Source organism: Rhinopithecus bieti, unplaced genomic scaffold (genome assembly GCF_001698545.2).
Source record: "Rhinopithecus bieti isolate Rb0 unplaced genomic scaffold, ASM169854v2 scaffold_4101, whole genome shotgun sequence".
Taxonomy (NCBI): domain Eukaryota; kingdom Metazoa; phylum Chordata; class Mammalia; order Primates; family Cercopithecidae; genus Rhinopithecus; species Rhinopithecus bieti.
In genome coordinates, this window is record NW_016804458.1 from 925,405 (window position 1) to 945,729 (window position 20,325).

The 20,325-nt window shown below is 33.3% G+C and overlaps 1 protein-coding gene across 1 annotated transcript in view; it reads left to right on the plus strand.

Annotated features, from left to right (window-relative positions):
* The window catches only part of KIFAP3 (kinesin associated protein 3), a 173,831-nt gene that overhangs the window by 87,160 nt on the left and 66,346 nt on the right, over positions 1 to 20,325 (plus strand). Inside the window, exons 11-15 of the mRNA XM_017868408.1 lie at positions 7,999 to 8,099; positions 15,240 to 15,348; positions 16,534 to 16,646; positions 17,056 to 17,221; positions 17,841 to 17,966. Of these exons, the coding sequence (XP_017723897.1) occupies positions 7,999 to 8,099; positions 15,240 to 15,348; positions 16,534 to 16,646; positions 17,056 to 17,221; positions 17,841 to 17,966 (615 nt within the window). The remainder of the gene's footprint in view (positions 1 to 7,998; positions 8,100 to 15,239; positions 15,349 to 16,533; positions 16,647 to 17,055; positions 17,222 to 17,840; positions 17,967 to 20,325) is intronic.

Sequence of the window (20,325 nt, forward strand, 5' to 3'; positions counted from 1 at the left end):
TGTTCTACTTTGAAAGAAGACATAGAGTATAGAAGAGAATGAGAATCTGGCTAATAATGTGGCCCATAACTTGTGTTCTCACTTTGTTTTCACAGTGTTGGGCTGGGTCTACTGCAGAAACGGAAATTTGGCTTGTGAGTTCTCATGTTCAGAACTCATTTCTGCTTGACTGAACTGTGAATGAAAAATCCCAACTGTCTTACAAAATTAGTAATTGGTGTTTTTACTAATCACTTCAGAGATGAAACAACTGAAGACATTTTAAAATTCAAAATCCATCAGCATGTGTTTTGCCCTTTAATTGGCAGAAAATCGATTGTGAGAGCAGCCCAGAAAGCTGATTTTTTTCTCCTTCAGCTGCTCCAGCTGAACTACAGCTGTAAATTTCTTTAAAAAGAAAAAAAGACGCAATGTTTCTTATAAACTCTTGAATGTACTTTATAAGTGCAATAATTCTCACAAAATCAGTTACTGGAGTTAATGACCAGTTTGTTAAGGCATTAACTGCCCTCAGCTGGGAATGACCAATTTGAGGGGAATGGCTGCACAAATGCTAAGATAATTCAGTAACACTTTCAAATAATGATCCAGCTAATTAACGGTGAATTCCTGTGGAAATCCTATCGAAGTACTTATGACCTTTGCATTTAATAGCCAGTGAGTTCATCATGATTCATGTTTATTACCGTAAATACCAAAGGAATCATAATGACTAGGCCATTTTTTTCTACCCTGCCCTTATTACTTGAACAGATTTGACTAATCCACCTCCAGTCATTAAGAACATAGTTCTCAAGATACTCAGTCTTTTCACTGCCCTTGCTTAAAATTCACAGAGCGTTTGGTGCTGTGCCAGCATGCCGACTATTGGCAGCCTGTTTTTACTTGGGATGCCATTAGAGAATAATTGATGTCTTTATGTCTTAAAGGAGCCTTTTTGAAATGTCTGCCATTTGTAGGAAGTAGAGGAATCATAGCTGGTTAGCTAGAGTTTATGGCTTCTAGTCATAAATTCTTACGGGAAAATCATACCCTCCAATCCTCATTTCTTGTAGGAATTCACTTAGGGTATATAAGATATTTTTCTTGGGCTTTATTTTGTAAGAACTCAGATGTTCTTTCTTTCAGTGAATGAAGAAGACTATTAGTTTACAATAAAGGATAAGATCTTTATTTTACTTAGACCATTTAATCTCTCTAATAGCTGTTTATTGCTATGTGATCTGCAAATTAGCCTTTAAGTCATAATAATAGTTAGCTGCCAAAGAGCCTTTACTTTCTCTGCAGAGCTGTGTTTGAATAGATGAATTCAGGTTGTTTCCAGACATCTTCCCACTCCAGGTACTCACTTTTGTTCTAAAATGCCTTGTCTTTTTTGTTGTAGGTGTCAGATATCTGCTAGATGCCATGAAGTTATAGGCCACATTTTTATTAAGTGTTGATTATGTAATCATTTATGATTCAGTGAATAAGATACATATGGTTTATATACTGTAGTCTTCCTATATTGAAATTATTTAGAAGAGAAAGAAAATATGTGATTTGTAACTGTAGAACTAGAATCATCAAGATAATATATGGGTAACAAGACCGTTTATAAAATATTTACATATTTTTCTGAATAAAAGGCCAAATGCCAGTTTATATCTTTTCATTCCCTAACTAAATACAAAAGGGGGGGAAATTAAATTTATAGTTACTTGTAAATCAGTTGTTTGAATTCTAGGGGAACCTTCACCCAGATAAAATCCAGAAGACACATTAGCAACTTGGGTTAGATAGATCCCTCAATACAATATTATAGTCCCTTAGCTCTGTCATCACCTCCTTTCACACTCTTTCCTCAAGAAAAAAAAAAAGTGTGTGTGTGTGTGTATATACACATATATATATAGTTGGTGCAGTACTAGTTGTAGTCCTATTTCTTTTGTTCAGTTGTGTTCAGCTAAAATGTGGGGAAAACACCTCTGCTCATACAGGTTTTATTTGTCTGGGATATGCTGTTTAAAGGCAAATGAAAGAGGGTAGCTAATTGTGAGATTTCTCTTCAGTGTCCTCAGACTTCTGTCTGTTCTTTCTTCTGCTTGATAGCCCATCACCTCCATGACTGTTCCCCACTTTAGGAGTGAAAGTAAGTTCCGTTAAAAGAAGGAAACGTGAAAGGATAAGAGATTTTGCAATGTGTGTGTGGAGGAGGGGATAATTTTCTTTAGTAAAGTTTTTTTTTTTTTTCCCATTAAGGAATTTATAACTCTATGAGAGTGAGAGAATGATCATGGGTTCTTATTACATGTGGGTCACTGAATAGAGCCTCAGGTGTAAGATGATTCTCCTAAGCCTAAATTTTATGAACAGCAGAATTTTTTTTTTTTTTTTTTTTTTTTTTTTTTTGAGACGAAGTCTCACTCAGCCACCCAGGCTAGAGTGGAGTAGTACGATCTTGGCTTACTGCAACCACCATCTCCCAGATTCAAGCTATTCTCACATCTCAGCTTCCCGAGTAGCTGGGATTACAGGCACCTGCCATTATGCCTGGCTAATTTTTATATTTTAGTAGAGACGGGGTTTCACCATGTTGGCCAGGCTGGTCTTGAACTCCTGTCCTCAGGTAATCCACACGCCTTGGCCTCCCAAAGTGCTAGGATTACAGGCGTGAGCCACTGCATCCGGCCAAACAGCAGAGCTGTATAGGAAAATGACTAGTAGAAAGGTAAGTGGCTCAGCCACAGGCTCAGAGAATACCTCTGAACCGTGTCTAGCTCATCTCAGAAATCTTGCTACCTTTCCAACTTACTTTACTTCTAACTACAGTTCAAGTCTTGAAAGTAAAAAATACAAAGCATCATATATGTTAGGAACACATGATAGTACTGTTGTATTGGTAAAACAAAAAATGTTATTGTCAACATAATAATGGTAATAAGAAATGGTATTTATCGAATTGGTTTATTGTACATCAAACTTAGTGCTAATTGCTTTACCAGGATCCTCTCATCTAATCTTCACACAGCCTTTTCAGGTAGGTACAGTTATTATCCCATTTTTACAGATGATGAAACTGAAACACAGAATTTAAATAACATTCACAAGGCTGTATAGCTAATGAGTGGAAGAGCCACAGATTGAACCCGAGCAGTCTGCCTCCAGAGCCTGAGCTGTCAACCAATGTTAGAGTATAGCTTTTATCAGTCTACCTACATTTTAAGCTTCTAGCCCCTTGTTTCTCTCATAAAATCACAGATTGATGGCAGTTATTGTCCAATTTAGTGAGAGTGAGTTTCAGAACTTAGGCTGCTGTAGGTCTAGTCCTCAAAACCACTTGGGGGATAATGCAGTTTGCCCCATGAAGAACTTCTTTCATCCATTGGAACCTGCTATATCTGGGCACAGGCCCTCTGAGAAATATCTGATTGCATTTCTCCATTTCATCTCTTATCTTCACCACTGCCAATCTTCTTCCCCTTTTCCCCAAGAGTCCCAGATCCAGCAGATCCTACAGAGTCCCTCTAGGTGCATCTCCTTCCTGTACTTTGCCCTAAAGAATGATAATGATAACTTACATTTATTTGGCATTGTTGTTTACCCTCTTTCTGCTGCCTCCTGGAAGGCTTGGTTAAAAGTACATGCATGAGCTTTATAGTCAGACCTAGGTTTGAATCTCAGATTCACATCTGTGTTTCCTTTTGAAAGGGTCATAGCCTTAGTGAATGTCATTGCCTCATCTCTGAATCAAAGATAGTACCGACCCCTTTAATCACTTGTAAGGTATAAATGGGAAAAACTATGTTGAACATGCAATACAAACAATACCATTGTTTGTTTAACCCTTTCTCTTTAACCTTCTCTCAAAGAATTGTGGTATAAGAAAGATTAATTGTCCATAGCCTTATGTCCCTAGAGCTTCTCTTAACTTCAGTCCTTTAGTTTTTAGCAAACTTTTGGATATGATGATCATTTTAGATGAGTATTATAGGAAAGTAGAAACATATTCAGAGTTTTTTTAATAGAGGATCACAGAGAGAGAAGTAGGAAGGTGTGGGAGAACTGTAAGGAGCTTTCACCTTTGGCCATAAGTGTGAAGAGAAAAGAAAAATGAGAAAGTACATAAGAGCAGAGTTAGGACTAGCTGCAAAATGAATCATCCTACTTTTGGAAATTAGACATTTAGTTTTGCCATATAAAATTAATATAAATTGTTATATCTGAGAACTGCTTCTTATCTATATTATTTATCTGCCAGTAGAAATTATTATAATTTTAGGACTCTTCTCTGTACCTTCTATTCTAACAGATACCCTTTATCCTGAGTTGGCCTTTGGAAGCTGCACACACACAGACACAAGCTATATGTATACATACATGTATATAAAATTAATTAGAGAATTTCCCTTGTTATTCTTTTATTTTAATTTTTTTAGCTTCTCCCAGTGTTCAGGAATTTCTTGTTCTTTTAATGTAGTACATGTTTTTGAAGGTGAGTCTTTCCTTCTTCTCACCTTGCATGAATGATGTGCCACCTCAGGACCTTGCTTTTTAGAATTTTTTCATTGACATGAACAGCAGACAGATTCTCCTAGAGTATAGAATAGTTTCCTGTTTCCTTCCTATCCTCACATTGAATTTTAATGTTTGATTATTTACTTTGTTGTTAAAGAATCTTTTATATTGGTTATCGATTTCTCTTTGTTTCTTTTACCATTTAATAAGTTGTATTACTTGGAATCCTACTTTTCAGTGAATCCATTACATAGAGAAAATATCTTGAAATATTTTGTAAAAATTAAATAGGACTAGGACTTATCCACAGCTGAATGACATAGAAAATAACTGGAATCACAGGGAAAGAAAGACTTTCCTTCAGAATGTAAGAGTTTGCTTTAAAACTGTTTGAAAAGATTTTCAAATATCTCAATTTCCAGGGGAAAAAAAATAACATGAGATACAGTCTGACCAAGACTAAGGGAATCCTATCTTCTTGGAGAATAAAGTTGGAATTTTTCATGTTTAATCTACATATCATGAGAACCTGTTGAAATGTTAAGTTTTGCTATGGCAAATGTGCTTTATACTAGAATAAGTATAAATTGGTGCCTTCAACAGTATAAAAATGTAGTCTGTTAAAATCTAACATTAAAATTGATAAATCTTACATGTTTAAATTGCTCCAAACTCAAGGACAAAGTTGTTGGGGTTGAGAACATTTTGTCTGCACTTTTCTCTTACTTGGAGCGATTTCACAATTTTTACCTATTTCCCTCCAAATAAAATTCTAACCCCTAAACAAAGACTTTAAATGTTTTTTCTCCCACATTATCTTAGCTTTATTTTAACCTTAGTCAATAGTCATTATCCTTAGAGTCTATCTCTGACTCTAATTCAGCTTCCTCTTCTTTATAAATTTTGTAGTAAAGCTCTTCAAACAATAGAAGAAATGCAAAATTTACCTTAAATGATTTGACTTGGGCTGTCTATTCTGTAAATTTTCTATAAATTTAATTTTCTATAAATAATGCTATAGGGAAAATTAAAATAGATAGATGAAATAAATATTATTTCATATAAAATAAAATGTGTTTCCTGTATATGTTGTATTCCAAGTACTGAATTAGTGAATTTATAGATTTTATTTAAGGTGAAATGCTTACTAGTGTCCGTTCATCTGAAAAACTAAATTGTTTTTTATCTTATCCCAAGGAGTTGTTCTTACTGCTATTGAAGCAATAGGGAAAATAGGCTTTTAGCCTAACAATTTTGAAAATCTAAAAGCCTGGATTTAAAAAGCAGCATATTTTAAAACAAGTTTAATTCTCTCATATATCAATGTCTATCAGTCTTTTATACCTGATAATATCTTACATAGAAAACAGTTTCACCTTGTGATATAAAAATGTTGAATACCAAAGGCATCAAATGAGGAAAAAAAAATGTTTGAGAGTAGTATTGTAACATTACCTGGTAAAGATTTGGGAATCAGAGAGACCTATGTTTAAATCCCCGCTCAACCACTTACAAGGCTATGTAGCAAATATTTATTTTTTTCTAAACTTCAGATTTCTCATCTGAAACATAGGGATGATAAGACCTATTTGACAGATTGTTTTGAGATTCAATGCCATGCAGTCTGTTTAGCATGTCTCTTGATATGTAGTAAATGTTTAATAAATTATTATTATTAACCAATCAACAATTATTAAATACCTTCTCTGTGCTAGGTACTATTCTTGCATCTGGGGATAATGCAGTGAATAAAGTCCTTGCTTTCCTGGAGGTTATATGTTAGCTAAATATATCAAATGGTAAGGAAATTCGAAGTGAATTTAGGAGATAAAGGGTCACTATATTTTTTGCCTACTTCTTTTTTTTCTTTTCTTTTTTTTTTTTTTTGAGACAGAGTTCTTATTCTGTTGCCCAGGCTGGCTTGCAGTGGCATGATCTCGGCTCACTGCAACCTCCACCTCCTGGGTATAAGCGATTCTCCTGCCTCAGCCTCTCAAGTACCTGGGATTACAGACGCATGCCACCACATCCAGCTAATTTTTATATTTTTAGTAGAGACAGGGTTTCCATGTTGGCCAGGCTGGCCTCAAATTCCTGACCTCAAGCAATCCACTTGCCTCAGCCTCTCAAAGTGCTGGGATTACAGGCATGATCCTTAAAAGACTTCCTGAAACTGAATACTTCTGTCTCAAATCTTACCTGTCTCGAATTCTGAACCCCTTTTAGAACTAGTAATTTCTATCTTTGACTAAATGAGTTTAGTTTTCAGCTTTTATCTTTAAATGTTAAAAACAGAATCAATCAGCAGATACTTATTGAACAACTTGCATGTTCCACGCTAGGCCTTGTGAGAATACCAGTTTAGGGCCGGGTGTGGTGGCTAACACTTGTAATCTCAGCACTTAGGGAGGCCAAGGTGGGCAGATCATGAGGTCAGGAGTTCAAGACCAGCCTAGTCAATATGGTGAAATCCCATCTCTACTAAAAATACAAAAAAAATTAGCCAGGCATGGTGATGGGTGCCTGAATCCCAGCTACTCAGGAGGCTGAGGCAGGAGAATCCCTTGAACCTGGGAAGCAGAGGTTGCAGTGAGCCAAGATCATACCACTGCACTCTAACCTGGGCAACAGAGTGAGACTCTGTCTCTTAAAAAAAAAAAAAGAAAAGAAAAAAGAAAATACCAGTTTATTTCCTCTAAAGAATTTCTAACTATTTGGGAATATCTTCAGGATTTCTCATAGCCCAGAATTTTCAAAAGGATATTGTTTTTTGGATAAAATTTTAGTTAAGCAGCTTTTCTGGCTCTAGTTTTATCATTGACTTTGAGATCATAAGTAGGTCCTTAAAATATGTTCTGTCTGAAAGCAGTTAGGATTAAATGATATATTAAAGTCCCATTTTGTTTCTTCAAATCTTGATATGTATTCACTTTTTTTCAGTTTCATGGCATATAAAACCAGAATAATCTTACCTTAGAAGTTCTGAGACGTTCTTCATACTATATTTAGGTTATGTTATAGCCTATAGCATTTTATGGTCACATATTTTATTTTTTTGTTATAACTACTACTTTACTTCTTTCATCATTTGGATGATATTTTCAGTTTCTGGTTCATAGAAATATGCTCTTTTATTTACTATTTCTAATACATCACCACTGTCAATGAACTGTATTAATCACATATTTTGATAAAACAGTAAAGATGGGGAGGCTAATGACCCAATTGTTTTTGTATTGGACTCATGAAAAAAATTAATTATTAGGGTTAATTTTCTTTTTCAAAACTATACCTTGGAAAATAGACATTCTGTCTTGGAAATTAGTGATGTTTCACATATAAATATGCTTGCTCTAAACTTTGGATTTGAAATAGCTCAAAATATTTTTCAGATTAAGTTTGTATAAGGATTTTATTCAGTAGTTTAACTTGTAGTACATTGAGTGTGCTATATAAAAAATATGTATTTATGGCAGCATCACCATGATGTTTTATTCCTAGGCAATGACAACTACAAACAAATAGCAATGTGTGTACTTTACCACATAAGCATGGATGACCGCTTTAAATCAATGTTTGCGTACACTGACTGTATACCACAGGTAAGTGGTTTAAGTGTTTTAAGAAAAACATTTAAGAAATATATATCTTTTTACTCTTTTCTCTTGATTTGTCAAGATTTTCTCTCTTAAAAGTTCTTAATAATACTACATATTTATTATAGAAATTTGAGGAAGTACAGAACTGTATAAAAACGAAAATAACTTTCCATTATCCCAAATGTAGAGATAACTATTTAACACTTTGGTACACTTCTCTCTACATACTTAAAAAATAATATATTGAGATTATATGGTATATATAATATTTACATATTGCTTTATTAGTATATCATAATTATACTCATGTCACTGAACATTCTTCAAAAATTATTTTTAATAGTTGTATAACATTCTATTACATGGATGTACCATAATTTAAATATTGTTAAATTGTATGTTTAGGTTTTTTCCAATTTATCACATAAAAATATATGTAAGCAAATGAAAATAATGTGAGATACCATATTTGTAAATGCTTCCCCACATCTCTGAATTTTTTTAAATTCCTAAAAGTAGGGTAGCGTAGCTAAGTCGAAGATAATGAAAACTTGTGTTTTTGTTTTGGCCAAAATATCTTCTCAGAAAACATAAGTTTTATTTCCAGCTAACACTTAATTTTAACAACACTGGATATTATTGTTCTTCTAAATATGTGGTGGTTCATTATTTCTTTTTGTTTGCATTTCCATGAATATTGGTGAGGTTGAACATTTTTTCATGTGTTTATTATCCATATTCTGTTACAGATTATTCATGTTTCTTGCCAGTCTGTCCGTCCGTCTTTCCTTCCTTCCTTCCTTTTTTTTTTTTTTTTTTGTTGAGACAGGATCTTGCTCTGTTACCCAGGCTAAAGTTCAGTGGTACAGTCATTAACTCACTGGAGCCTTAAAATACTTAGGCTCAAGCAATCCTCCTGCCTCAGCCTCATGGGTAGCTAGGACTACAGGTGTGCACCACCATGACTAGTTAATTTTTTAAATTTTTTTTATTTTATTTTTTGTACAGACAGGGTTTGGCTTTTTTGCCCAGGACAGTCTCGAACTCCTGGCTTTAAGTAATCCTCCCTGCTTGTCCTCCCAAAGTGCTGGGATTGCAAGTGTGAGCCATCAAAATGGGCCTTCCCAATTTTTTAATTGATTTGTTAATATTTTTATTATTAAATAAGATCAATGCATATAACTATTTTAATTTTATGTTACAAATATTGCTTAAGTTTGTCACGTGTCCTTTAATTTTGTTTATGTTTAATATTAATAGATTTAATTGCTTTGCATTCTCTGATGGGAAAATGTTTCATCAAAATTCTTTCATTTATATACAACTGCTCTCAAGAAAGTTTTTTTGCTGTGATTCAGTGGCTAGATATGTATCTTATGTTAGGTCTCAATAGACCTAAATAAATATCTGTCCTAAATATCTTGAAGGGTAGAGATTCTGTACATAGTAACAATTTTACTCTTAGGGAATTAGCATTCATAGGATCACTGTTGTGTCATTAATCTTTATTAAACTACCTTCCACTAATTTGAATTATGATGATTGTAACACTAGTTGGGCTGATTTTTAATATTACATTATTTTTTATAAAATAGTTTTCTGAAACAAAATTGTAGGATGTATGATATACAATAAACATACTTTTAAAACATGTTAGAAGAATATGAATAAATCATCCTTATGAAAGTAATTCCACTTCACTCCTACTACATAATTCCTTCATCTATAAAGAATTATTAAATGCATGTTACTTGAAAATAACAAGTAGTAAAAAACAGACCATAACTTTTCTTTTATTGATTCCAATTGACTATTCTTTCACTCATTCCAAATTGGATAAAACAGTGCTAAAAATGAATTTGCTATTCGAGAATTTTAACACTTAACCTACATGTATTTAAAAAATTGATAAACTCTCTAGGGTAATTTCTTAGACTTTTATATCAGGGGATAAACTAATTATGCTTGTTTATAGGAAATAGACATCCCTGAAAGAATATATAGCATATCTTATCTAGCAAGGCAGGGTGTCTTACAGAGATAATGCTTGTCAGACTATACTCAGTGCAAAGTGTAATCAAACTCTTTGTCAAACCAGTTTTCAATAAAAGAGTAGCCATGTCAAAGGGAGATTACAGGTGATTTACTACAGTCTCACTCCATATGTTCTAAAGGTTTCTGCTTTGCAGTTTCAAAGGGTGTTCCTTTTCCGATTCCATTTTGAGTCAGAACTTCATTGACCACAGGATATGAACTGGAAAGCAGCCAAAAAATAATAATATTCTTGCCGAGATTGACTGTTTTTATCCAGATTTAGGTTTTAAAGAGAATAACATTAAATAAAAGTGAAATAAATGCAATCCAAGAAGAAATAGGAAACTTATTTATACAATTTTGAATCTGGAGTTATCCTGTTCTTCTAGAATGTATAATCTCAAATATAAAATGTAAAATTTTATTTTAAATGAAAGAATCAGAAATAAGAGTCTGTCTAGGTTACTTTTTAGATATTGTTATTATTGCCATTTAAAACTTTGTATACAGAAAATTCTCCCATACCTTTTCAGGAACAATATCCATGCATATTTTCTTACCAGACAGTTTTCTAACATCAAACATGTATGCAGTGAAGTTTTCAGAACATGTGTAATCTGTATTTTGTGAACAACATTTTCCAAATTTAGGAGGTCAATGATTTTCGATGTTTTCTTTTTCCCATTTTTTTCTTTTTGAAATTTCAGCCCTTAAGGGAATAAGGTTATGTTACCAAATTGTGTTGTAAACATCCTGAAGCTTCTCTATGAGCTGGTATTTTGAGAAAACCAAATGATACTGTACAATATATTTGTTCCAAATATGGTATCCAGCTTATAACTTTTACTTTATAGTGCCAAATTTTACATATTTAAGGAGAAAAGTTGACGTGGTTTTATTGCCACCCAGTGCCAAGTTAATTGCAAAGTAAAAGAATGATGGAAAACAAGTCAGAAATTAAATGAAATGTCCAAGTTTCCTTCAGGAATTAAAAAGGTACTCCTTTAGAGGTATTGGCTACTCAAAGTAATGTTTATAATATCAATAAGGCTTTAAACTCACTCATGAGTTTAATCAGCCACTGATTAACTTACTTACTAAAGTCATAACCCCGGTTGGCATATCTTAGAGTTAATATAATATTCTGTTCTTTTGTAATTATGCATATTAATTTTTGCTTGGTAAAAATCCTCATGTATTGCAAATAACATGACTTTGAAGGTAGGAAAGCAGTGGCTTAGTAGTAATTCTTATTCATTTCAATGATGAAAAAGAAATTGAGTATAATCATCTTCATTAATTACATATATTAAAGGAGGTTTATAAACTGTAAACTATATGAAAGTAAGATATTCTTAGTAAAATCTTTCTCACCATTTTGACCCATTTATAGTCCATTTTAAATACTGCCTATCACATGTGTTTTATAGAATAAACCTATAATGAGATTAGAATTTACTTTTAGAAAATATTTAGCATCTGGAGTGGGTGATTATATATAACATGTCTCATAATCTCTCCCAATATTATATTGCTTTACTTCCTTTGTACTTTATTGCCTCTAGATATCCAATGTATTCTAATTTTCTTACCCTATTGTATCACTGTTCTGTAAAATTTAGGGGCCAGGTCAAGTCTTTATACATGATCTTAACAGTCTCAGTGGGTAGATTGTTTCAGGTAAGCATACTTGAGGATAACCAGGAGTTAATGGTTGTATTCTAGTAATAGTTAAAAGTACACATTAACAGTTCATTGTTATTTAGACCTCTGAGATGCATGTTTTGTTTAAATGGGTGCAAATGCCATCCAGATGCTTATAAAAGTATTTATTGGTAATAGAATGGCCAATGAAAGTACATGGTTAGGTAGTGATGTCATGGTGTTATTTAATATTTTATCCTAGAACAGTGTGCAAGAATCTTCATAGTGATCCACATGTTTTCCACCACAGTTGTCCTATATGGCCCCCTTTGATCTACATGCTTCTTTTTAGCTGAATGCTGGTAAACGTCCTTTCTGACAGCCCCCTTTGCTCTTGCCTGCCATTATCTGCTGAAGTTCAGAAACCAGAGCATCACTTCAAACAGGAGAGTTAGGGAGTAGCCAGTCAGAAGAGATTCCGGAGGCATGCAAAGTTCTGGTATAATCATTCAAAGATGTTTGGGTAGGGGATGGGGGTGGTAGAGTTATATGTGAATACAGAGAGCTGTGGGGGTTGGCCTCTGGTCACTGGTAAATAAGTGAAGTCAGGTGCCAGAGAGTCTAGACACAGTGATTTCAGTCATGGGTCTTTGGTATCTGATACTCAATATGGGACTTGTCTGATTGAACACTATTGCCTCTTCATCGCACAGACTGAAGCCCTTTTAGTGCTTTTCTGATAAATTAGTAAAAGATGACAATGGACCTAGTTAAAACAGAACAAATCTAGTTTTAATATTTTCTAGTTGTCAGCAATTACACTTACTTTTGAAGTGCCGTCATAGCAATCAAATTAAAGACATACTCTTTCATGTGGAGTTTGAACTAAGCTATTGCTCTTTTAAATTTGAAAGCTTTAATTAAAATTGAAATGTTTATTTCTCTTATTATGAAAAACTAATTCTATATCATTATGCATTCCATTTATATTTAGTCCTAATTTAGCTTGATATGCGGAATGGGAGTTGAGTAAGTTTTCGAGCCATGCATTATTTTCTAAAAATCTAGTTTCTGATTGTTTATTTCTAGGTAGAATTTAATATGGAAATTACTTTAAAGAAAATTCACCTTCTGAAATAATAACCTGTAGCCCTGTGTTTAAGGCTAATTTTCATACTACAAAGGTTGATTTGAAGTAAATAATTTTTGTTAGCAATAAATACTTTGCTTGAAACATTGCTTCAATGTAACCAATTCTCAGTTTGAAAAAAATCTATAGTAGGTTTTTAACNTTACTTTAAAGAAAATTCACCTTCTGAAATAATAACCTGTAGCCCTGTGTTTAAGGCTAATTTTCATACTACAAAGGTTGATTTGAAGTAAATAATTTTTGTTAGCAATAAATACTTTGCTTGAAACATTGCTTCAATGTAACCAATTCTCAGTTTGAAAAAAATCTATAGTAGGTTTTAATTACAGTTTAGAAAACATAGCAATTAATTAGAGGATTGTCACCTACATTTTGGTAATTTATAATTTAATTTTTATTGGCAATTTTATTTGTAATTTAATTTTAATTGGGCAGATAGGTAGTGAAGTCTGTTAAATATATATCCAGTAAATTAAGATTATTTTACTTTTGCCCTTGAATTTTTTTTATTCTGTGGCATTATTAAGTATTAATGATTCTTACCCAGAGATGCCATCAGTGGTAATATTTGTGGTTAAGTATCTGCCCTCAGGGAGAGCACATGATACATGCCAGCTGTTCACCTGCTACAGTGTTTTGTAATTTTCAGCATACAGATCAGTGTATTTGCTTAGAATTATACCTAACAATTATAGTGGTATTGTGTTTTTTATTTAATTTAACCAAATTTAATTTTGGTTTTCAGCTGTTCATTGCTAACACATAAAATATGATTGATTTTGTATATTGACCACATATCATTTTTGAAATGCAGAAGTCATCTTGAACTAACAGTAATCAAAATAAGATTTAACAGAAAGTGGTCTAAAATAAATAAATATTTATTATTCGCTGTGTTGGATTCATGAAGGCATGTTGTTCTAAAAAGGTATTGCCCTGAGATAAAACATAAGAAGTTTTTATATTATAAATTTTAGGAATAACTTCTATTTGTTGTTGACAGTTTGGGCTGAGAGAAAACTCTTTTTACATACTATACACTAAGTTAATTTGCTAATATGACAATAATAGAAGACTAGCTTCTCTAAAACATAGCATAAAATTTGTTCATTTGTCTTTTATTATAGCAGCTATCTCTCATTATGACAAATCTAGATTACTGCTAAATGGCATAGGTAGCCTACCTTTTCCTTCTTACCTTTTATCTGCTGTTTTCACACCCTCCTCCTTTTTCTCTTATCACTCAGAAAGTTCTTTTCTCATTTTATACCCATGCCCAAGTGATTGGATTTAGCCTGCAACTTCAGTTTTCAGCCATATATGCCAGTTCCTAAAATTCTACCTCCAGTCCAGACATTTCTTCTAAACTCAGGCCTGTGTTTATGACTTCCTACTGAATATCTATCTGCATTAGACTACCACATGAGCAGCTTAAACTCAACATATCTAAAACCAAAATTACCATCTTTCGTTTAAAGTTTTTTTCTACCCTAGTTTCTCCTTTTTGGTAGATGTTGGCATCACCATGTATGTCATTGCTCAGTGCATAAACTTGGAAGTCGTCTTTGACTCCTCCTTTGCTTTAACTGTAACATCTAGTCAGTTACTCCTTTCCATTTTGGTTCTCTTTTCTAAATATATATCTAATCAATCCTTTTATCTCTACCTAGTTCAGACACCCATCTTCTCACTTGGACTTTTCCTCTAGCATCCTACATGGTTCCCCCTATTTTCTTGGAATTTTATTCTATTTTTTACACTGGCTAAATCTTTTTGAGACACCAATTTTATCCTGACACTTTCCTATTTAGAAGCTTTTAGTAGCTTCCCATCATCCTTAGCACGAAGGCCAAAATCTTTAACATGTACTTCAAGACCCTGCATGATCTGGTTTTTACCTTCTTATCTCTTAAAACTGTTGTTTCCCTTTTACCAACAATGCTTGCTTTCTTTTAATTCTTCAAAGAGTACTGTTTTTTCCTGCATTGTGACCTTTGCATAAGCTATTTTCTTTGCTTGAAATGCTCTGCTTCCAAACAATGTTTAATTATTTAAGGACAGATGTTTTATCTAATTCTTCTCTTATATTCTCCACTGTACTTAGAAGTTTATACGTAATGCTGAGCATCTAAGAGTTAATTAACTGTTTATTCATCCAGTTGTTGAACAGTGAAGGCCTGCCAGTTTTATGTGTTGAACCATAACTAATATTATGTCCAGTGTACAATCTAAGATAATACATTATGATAACAATAATTGCTTCTATGTTTGGTTTTTTGTTTCTTGAGTAAAATGTGCCCTGTGCTTCTTGCTAGTTAATGAAGATGCTGTTTGAATGCTCAGATGAACGAATTGACTTGGAACTCATTTCTTTCTGCATTAATCTTGCTGCTAACAAAAGAAATGTACAGCTTATCTGTGAAGGTCAGTGCCTTTGAGTGTAGGTAACTTTTTTAGCATATGGTATTTGGCATATGATGGAAAATAGATAATAAGGAATTAAGAATTATAATGATTATGTAAGTCCTGTTTTCACATAATTTCTTCATAGCTATAATCCTTAAAGGTCAGATAGAATATTCTTACATCATGAATGCAGACACTTACCTTCCGGTAACATTTTACAAACCATGGTGAGTTGGCCTTCACTGAAATTTGATTTTTAAAACATTTTCTAGATAAAATGAAACTTTTTCTTTGCAAAGCAGTCTATTACAATATGAGGCAATAAAATACAAATGTATTAGGTTATTTCTATAATATCTTGGTAGAACAGCCTGTCATACATTATGATGTTTCAGCATCTGCCCAATAATTTTTGCCTTATTTGAAAAGTAGTATGTGTTTGTTATAAAAGCAAAATGAGCAAAAGGAAAAGATTTGAATCTTTATTCCTACCATCCACAGATAATCATAGGTAAGATTTTAGTATAATAGTTCTGCATATTTTAAATAAAATGTGATTGTATATCATGATATATTCTTTTAAAATTAGTAATATGAAATAATATTCTATGTGTTTAAATGCTTTTATAAAACATATTTGTTAATAACTGCAAAATTGTCTATTAAATAATTTTGCCATAGTTTACTTCACTGTTATGGATATAGTTCGTTGCCACTTCTTTTCTGTTACAAACAGTGCTATAGTAATTACCCATTCTCTGAATCTTTACACATTTTCATTTTTATGTTGTTAGGATAAATTACCAGAAGTACAATTTTTCTGAGTCAAAATTACTTTTGTTTTTAACATTTATAGTAGAAATTGTAGACACAGAAGAACGCATACAGTATGATTCTATTTATATGAAGTTCTGTATCAGGCAAAACTTATATATGTTTAAAAATGAGACAGGGAAGAGGAAAAGTGATTATGTTTGGGGAACAGGATTGACTGGGAAGGGGCACAAGTGAACTTTCTAGAGGGAATGAAAATACTCTATATGTTGATATATGGTATGGGTTGCATCTAAATTCATCAAATTGTACCCTTAAGAGTTGTGCATTTTACTAGATATAAATAGTTGTGGCTTTTTTTGAGAACTAAACAAAAAATCATTAAACTTAAGTTAACCTTAATTTTATTGGGAGACTTTTCTGTTTCAGGAAATGGGCTGAAGATGCTCATGAAGAGGGCTCTGAAGTTTAAGGATCCATTGCTGATGAAAATGATTAGAAACATTTCTCAGCATGATGGACCAACTAAAAATCTGTTTATTGTAAGTATCATTTTGGCTTTCTATTAAAATAGACTGGGAGTTGAAATTGCTACATTTGGAAATGCAACTCTTACTGGGTTCTCGTCAAATATTAATTTATAATCCAAATTGCTCTTATGTTATCAACTTCTTTGTTAGTTTAGCACCTAGAAATCTCAACCTACGTTTCAATGTTGTTTTTGTTTTGTGACCCTTACCCCTAAGCCCTCCACCCAACTACAGTCTTCTTGCCTTAAACCAGTTCACCATAGGCTTCTTTAGCAATTTAGCTCAAGATTATTAAAACAAGAAAATCACATTTGATATTGATTTTTTCTTTCAATGGGTTAAATTGTTAGATTCCTGTGGGTTAATTATTAGATTAAATAAAAAATAATTTAAATGTATACTAAAATTCTGTTTTCTTCAGGATTATGTTGGGGACCTTGCAGCCCAGATCTCTAATGATGAAGAAGAGGAGTTTGTGATTGAATGTTTGGGAACTCTTGCAAACTTGACCATTCCAGACTTAGACTGGGAATTGGTTCTTAAAGAATATAAGTTGGTTCCATACCTCAAGGATAAACTAAAACCAGGTTTGTGCTAAGTATTTCACTTTTGCATAATCACTAAGTTATTTCTTTCTGTTATGGATAAGGCTGCTAGAGCAGTTTTGTGTGACTATTTTATTATTATGTTAGGAAAAGCCATTTCTTCTCACAGCTCTCTTCTCCCAGAAAGGTAGTCACTGGATCTCCTCTTATATATATATACTCTCTTTTTCCTAACAGTGTGTTTTCTTAGTATTAGTTTCTGTTTCCTATTCTACCTTTCTTGTGGTCTTTTGGTAATTTTTTTTATTCTGTCTCTTTAAAATTACCAAATACCATCCCTCTACATATACATACACACACACAAAGGTCTTTGAGGCATTCAAATGAGTCTTTTATTTTCTGTGTCTATGTTGTCATTCAGTTGCACCCTCAAAGGCTTATTTCCACTTTTCTACTGCCCCCCCTCACCCCCCACTATCACAAACTGTCATCAGCAAACATGGAAATTTGGAAAAAGGACAAATTTATAGCATATCGAGGATTCATATGACTTGATTTAATAGCTTTTGGTATCCTTTCTGTGTATTTACATTTTGATACTCTTAAATGAATTTGGATCAGGACATATCAGTGAAAACTTTCTATGGCTTGACTTTACTAGGTGCTGCAGAAGATGATCTTGTTTTAGAAGTGGTTATAATGATTGGAACTGTATCCATGGATGACTCTTGTGCTGCATTGCTAGCCAAATCTGGGATAATCCCTGCACTCATTGAATTGCTAAATGGTAAATAACATTAATGTATTTTCATGTTAATGTCTAAACAGCTTATTGATTTAAATATGTAAATATAAAATGCAGAGTCTGTAATCTGTTTTTCTCATTACATTAATTGTTTTATAGCAACTTATATAATCAAGAAAAATGAATTAAATATACTACTAACTGGGATTGGATACAGTAATATCAAAGATCTTTAGCTTTCAAAGTTAAGAATGTTGCTATAAAGCAGTTCAGGACCAATTTTACAGAAGTACTCTCCTCACCAACCTTGAACAACTAATATAGTAGTCACAACTTAATCAAGGGGAATACATTCCAAGACCCCCAGCAGATGCCTGAAACTAAAGATGCCACCAAATCATGTATATACTATTTTTTTCTAAACATACCAATGATAAAGTTTAATTTATAAATTAGGCACAGTAAGAGATTAACAACCATAACTAATAATTAAACAGAATAATTATAACAATATGCTTAGTATCACTACTCTTATACTTTGGAGCCATTATTAAATGAAATAAAGGTTACTTGAATACAAGCATGGCAATACTGTGCTAGTTGACCTGATAATTGAGATGGCTACTAAGGGACTAATAGGCAGGTGGCGTGCATGTACATCCTGGATACACTGGACAAAGGGATGATTCATGTCTTGGATGGGATGGAGTAGAAGAGTGGGAAATTACATCACACTATTCAGAATTGTGCATAGTTTAAAACTTATGAATTATTTCTAGAATTTTTCGTTTAATATTTTTGACCATGGTTGACTACAGTTAACTAAAAACTTGGAAAGAAAAACCACAGATAAGGGAGGACCACTGTATCATATCACTTCTGTTTGTTTGTTTGTTTTGTTTTGTTTTTTTGAGACGTAGTTTTGCTCTTGTTGCCCAGGCTGGAATGCAATGGTGTGATCTCGGCTCAACGCAACCTCCGCCTCCCGGGTTCAAGCAATTCTCCTGCCTCAGCCTCCTGAGTAGCTGGGATTACAGGCATGCGCCACCACACCAAGCTGATTTTGTATTTTTAGTAGAGAGGGGGTTTCTCTATGTTGGTCAGGCTGGTCTCGAACTCCCGACCTCAGGTGATCCGCCCACCTGGGCCTCCCAACGTGTTGGGATTACAGGCGTGAGCAACCACGCCCGGCTATATCACTTCTTTCTGTTGAGATTTGTGTTGGTTTGAATTGGATCTCTTCTCTTGTGGAAATCTTATTTTTTAAAACTTGATTTCTAAGTTGGAAGGTTCATTTGGAAGCTGATTCTAAATGTAATATTGCCTTCTAGATCCAGAATGTATTGTCCTCTGAGTTCTCTGAACTTTCTTAGTTGATGAAAATGTTTTATCTGTGTGGTGTCCGACACATGTAGCTGTAGAACACTTGAAATGTGGCTGTCACAACTGATAACTTGAATTTTTGAATTAATTTAATTAGCTGCAGTGGTTTATGGCTATAATATTTGACAGTGTAGGCCTAGAGTTTTCCCCTTGCATTTATATTGCTCTTAAGGGGCAGGGCTCATTCTTCTCCATATTGCATACAAAATTTATCTGAATCTTATTAGGGCCAAGTTCTCTAGGATCTTACACATCATAGCTAGCCAATAGTATAGAAGTTAAACATGCTAATATGAGATCCCTGAAGAAGATACACTCTCAGTTCATCTTGTACGAGGCATAAGATATATGCATTTTGTATTAATTTTAATAGACTTTTAGAATATATAATAACATACATAAATTGTAAGTATAGCTCAATGTATTTTCAGTGTAAGCACACCTATGTTGTTATCACTAATATAAGAAAATAAAACATTACCAGTACCATAGAAGTGCCTCTTCTCCCTCCTGTGAGTCATTACCACCTCCTTCAAAGTGGTTAGTTTGAAACAAAAATAAGTTTATTTTGTCACCACTAGATTAGTTTTGCTTGGTTTTGAACTTTATTATATAAGTGGAATCTAGTTTATTTTGTTCTGCCGTATATTTGTGACATTCATCTATGTTGTATACAAAAGTTTGTTCATTTTCATTGTTGTATGTAATATTTTATTATTATTTTTTTTTCTTTTTTTATTTATTTATTTTTTATTATACTTTAAGTTCTAGGGTACATGTGCATAACGTGCAAGTTTGTTACATATGTATACTTGTGCCATGTTGGTGTGCTGCACCCATCAACTCGTCAGCACCCATCAATTCGTCATTTATATCAGGTATAACTCCCAATGCAATCCCTCCCCCCTCCCCCCTCCCCATGATAGGCCCCAGTGTGTGATGTTCCCCTTCCCGAGTCCAGGTGATGTCATTGTTCAGTTCCCACCTATGAGTGAGAACATGCGGTGTTTGGTTTTCT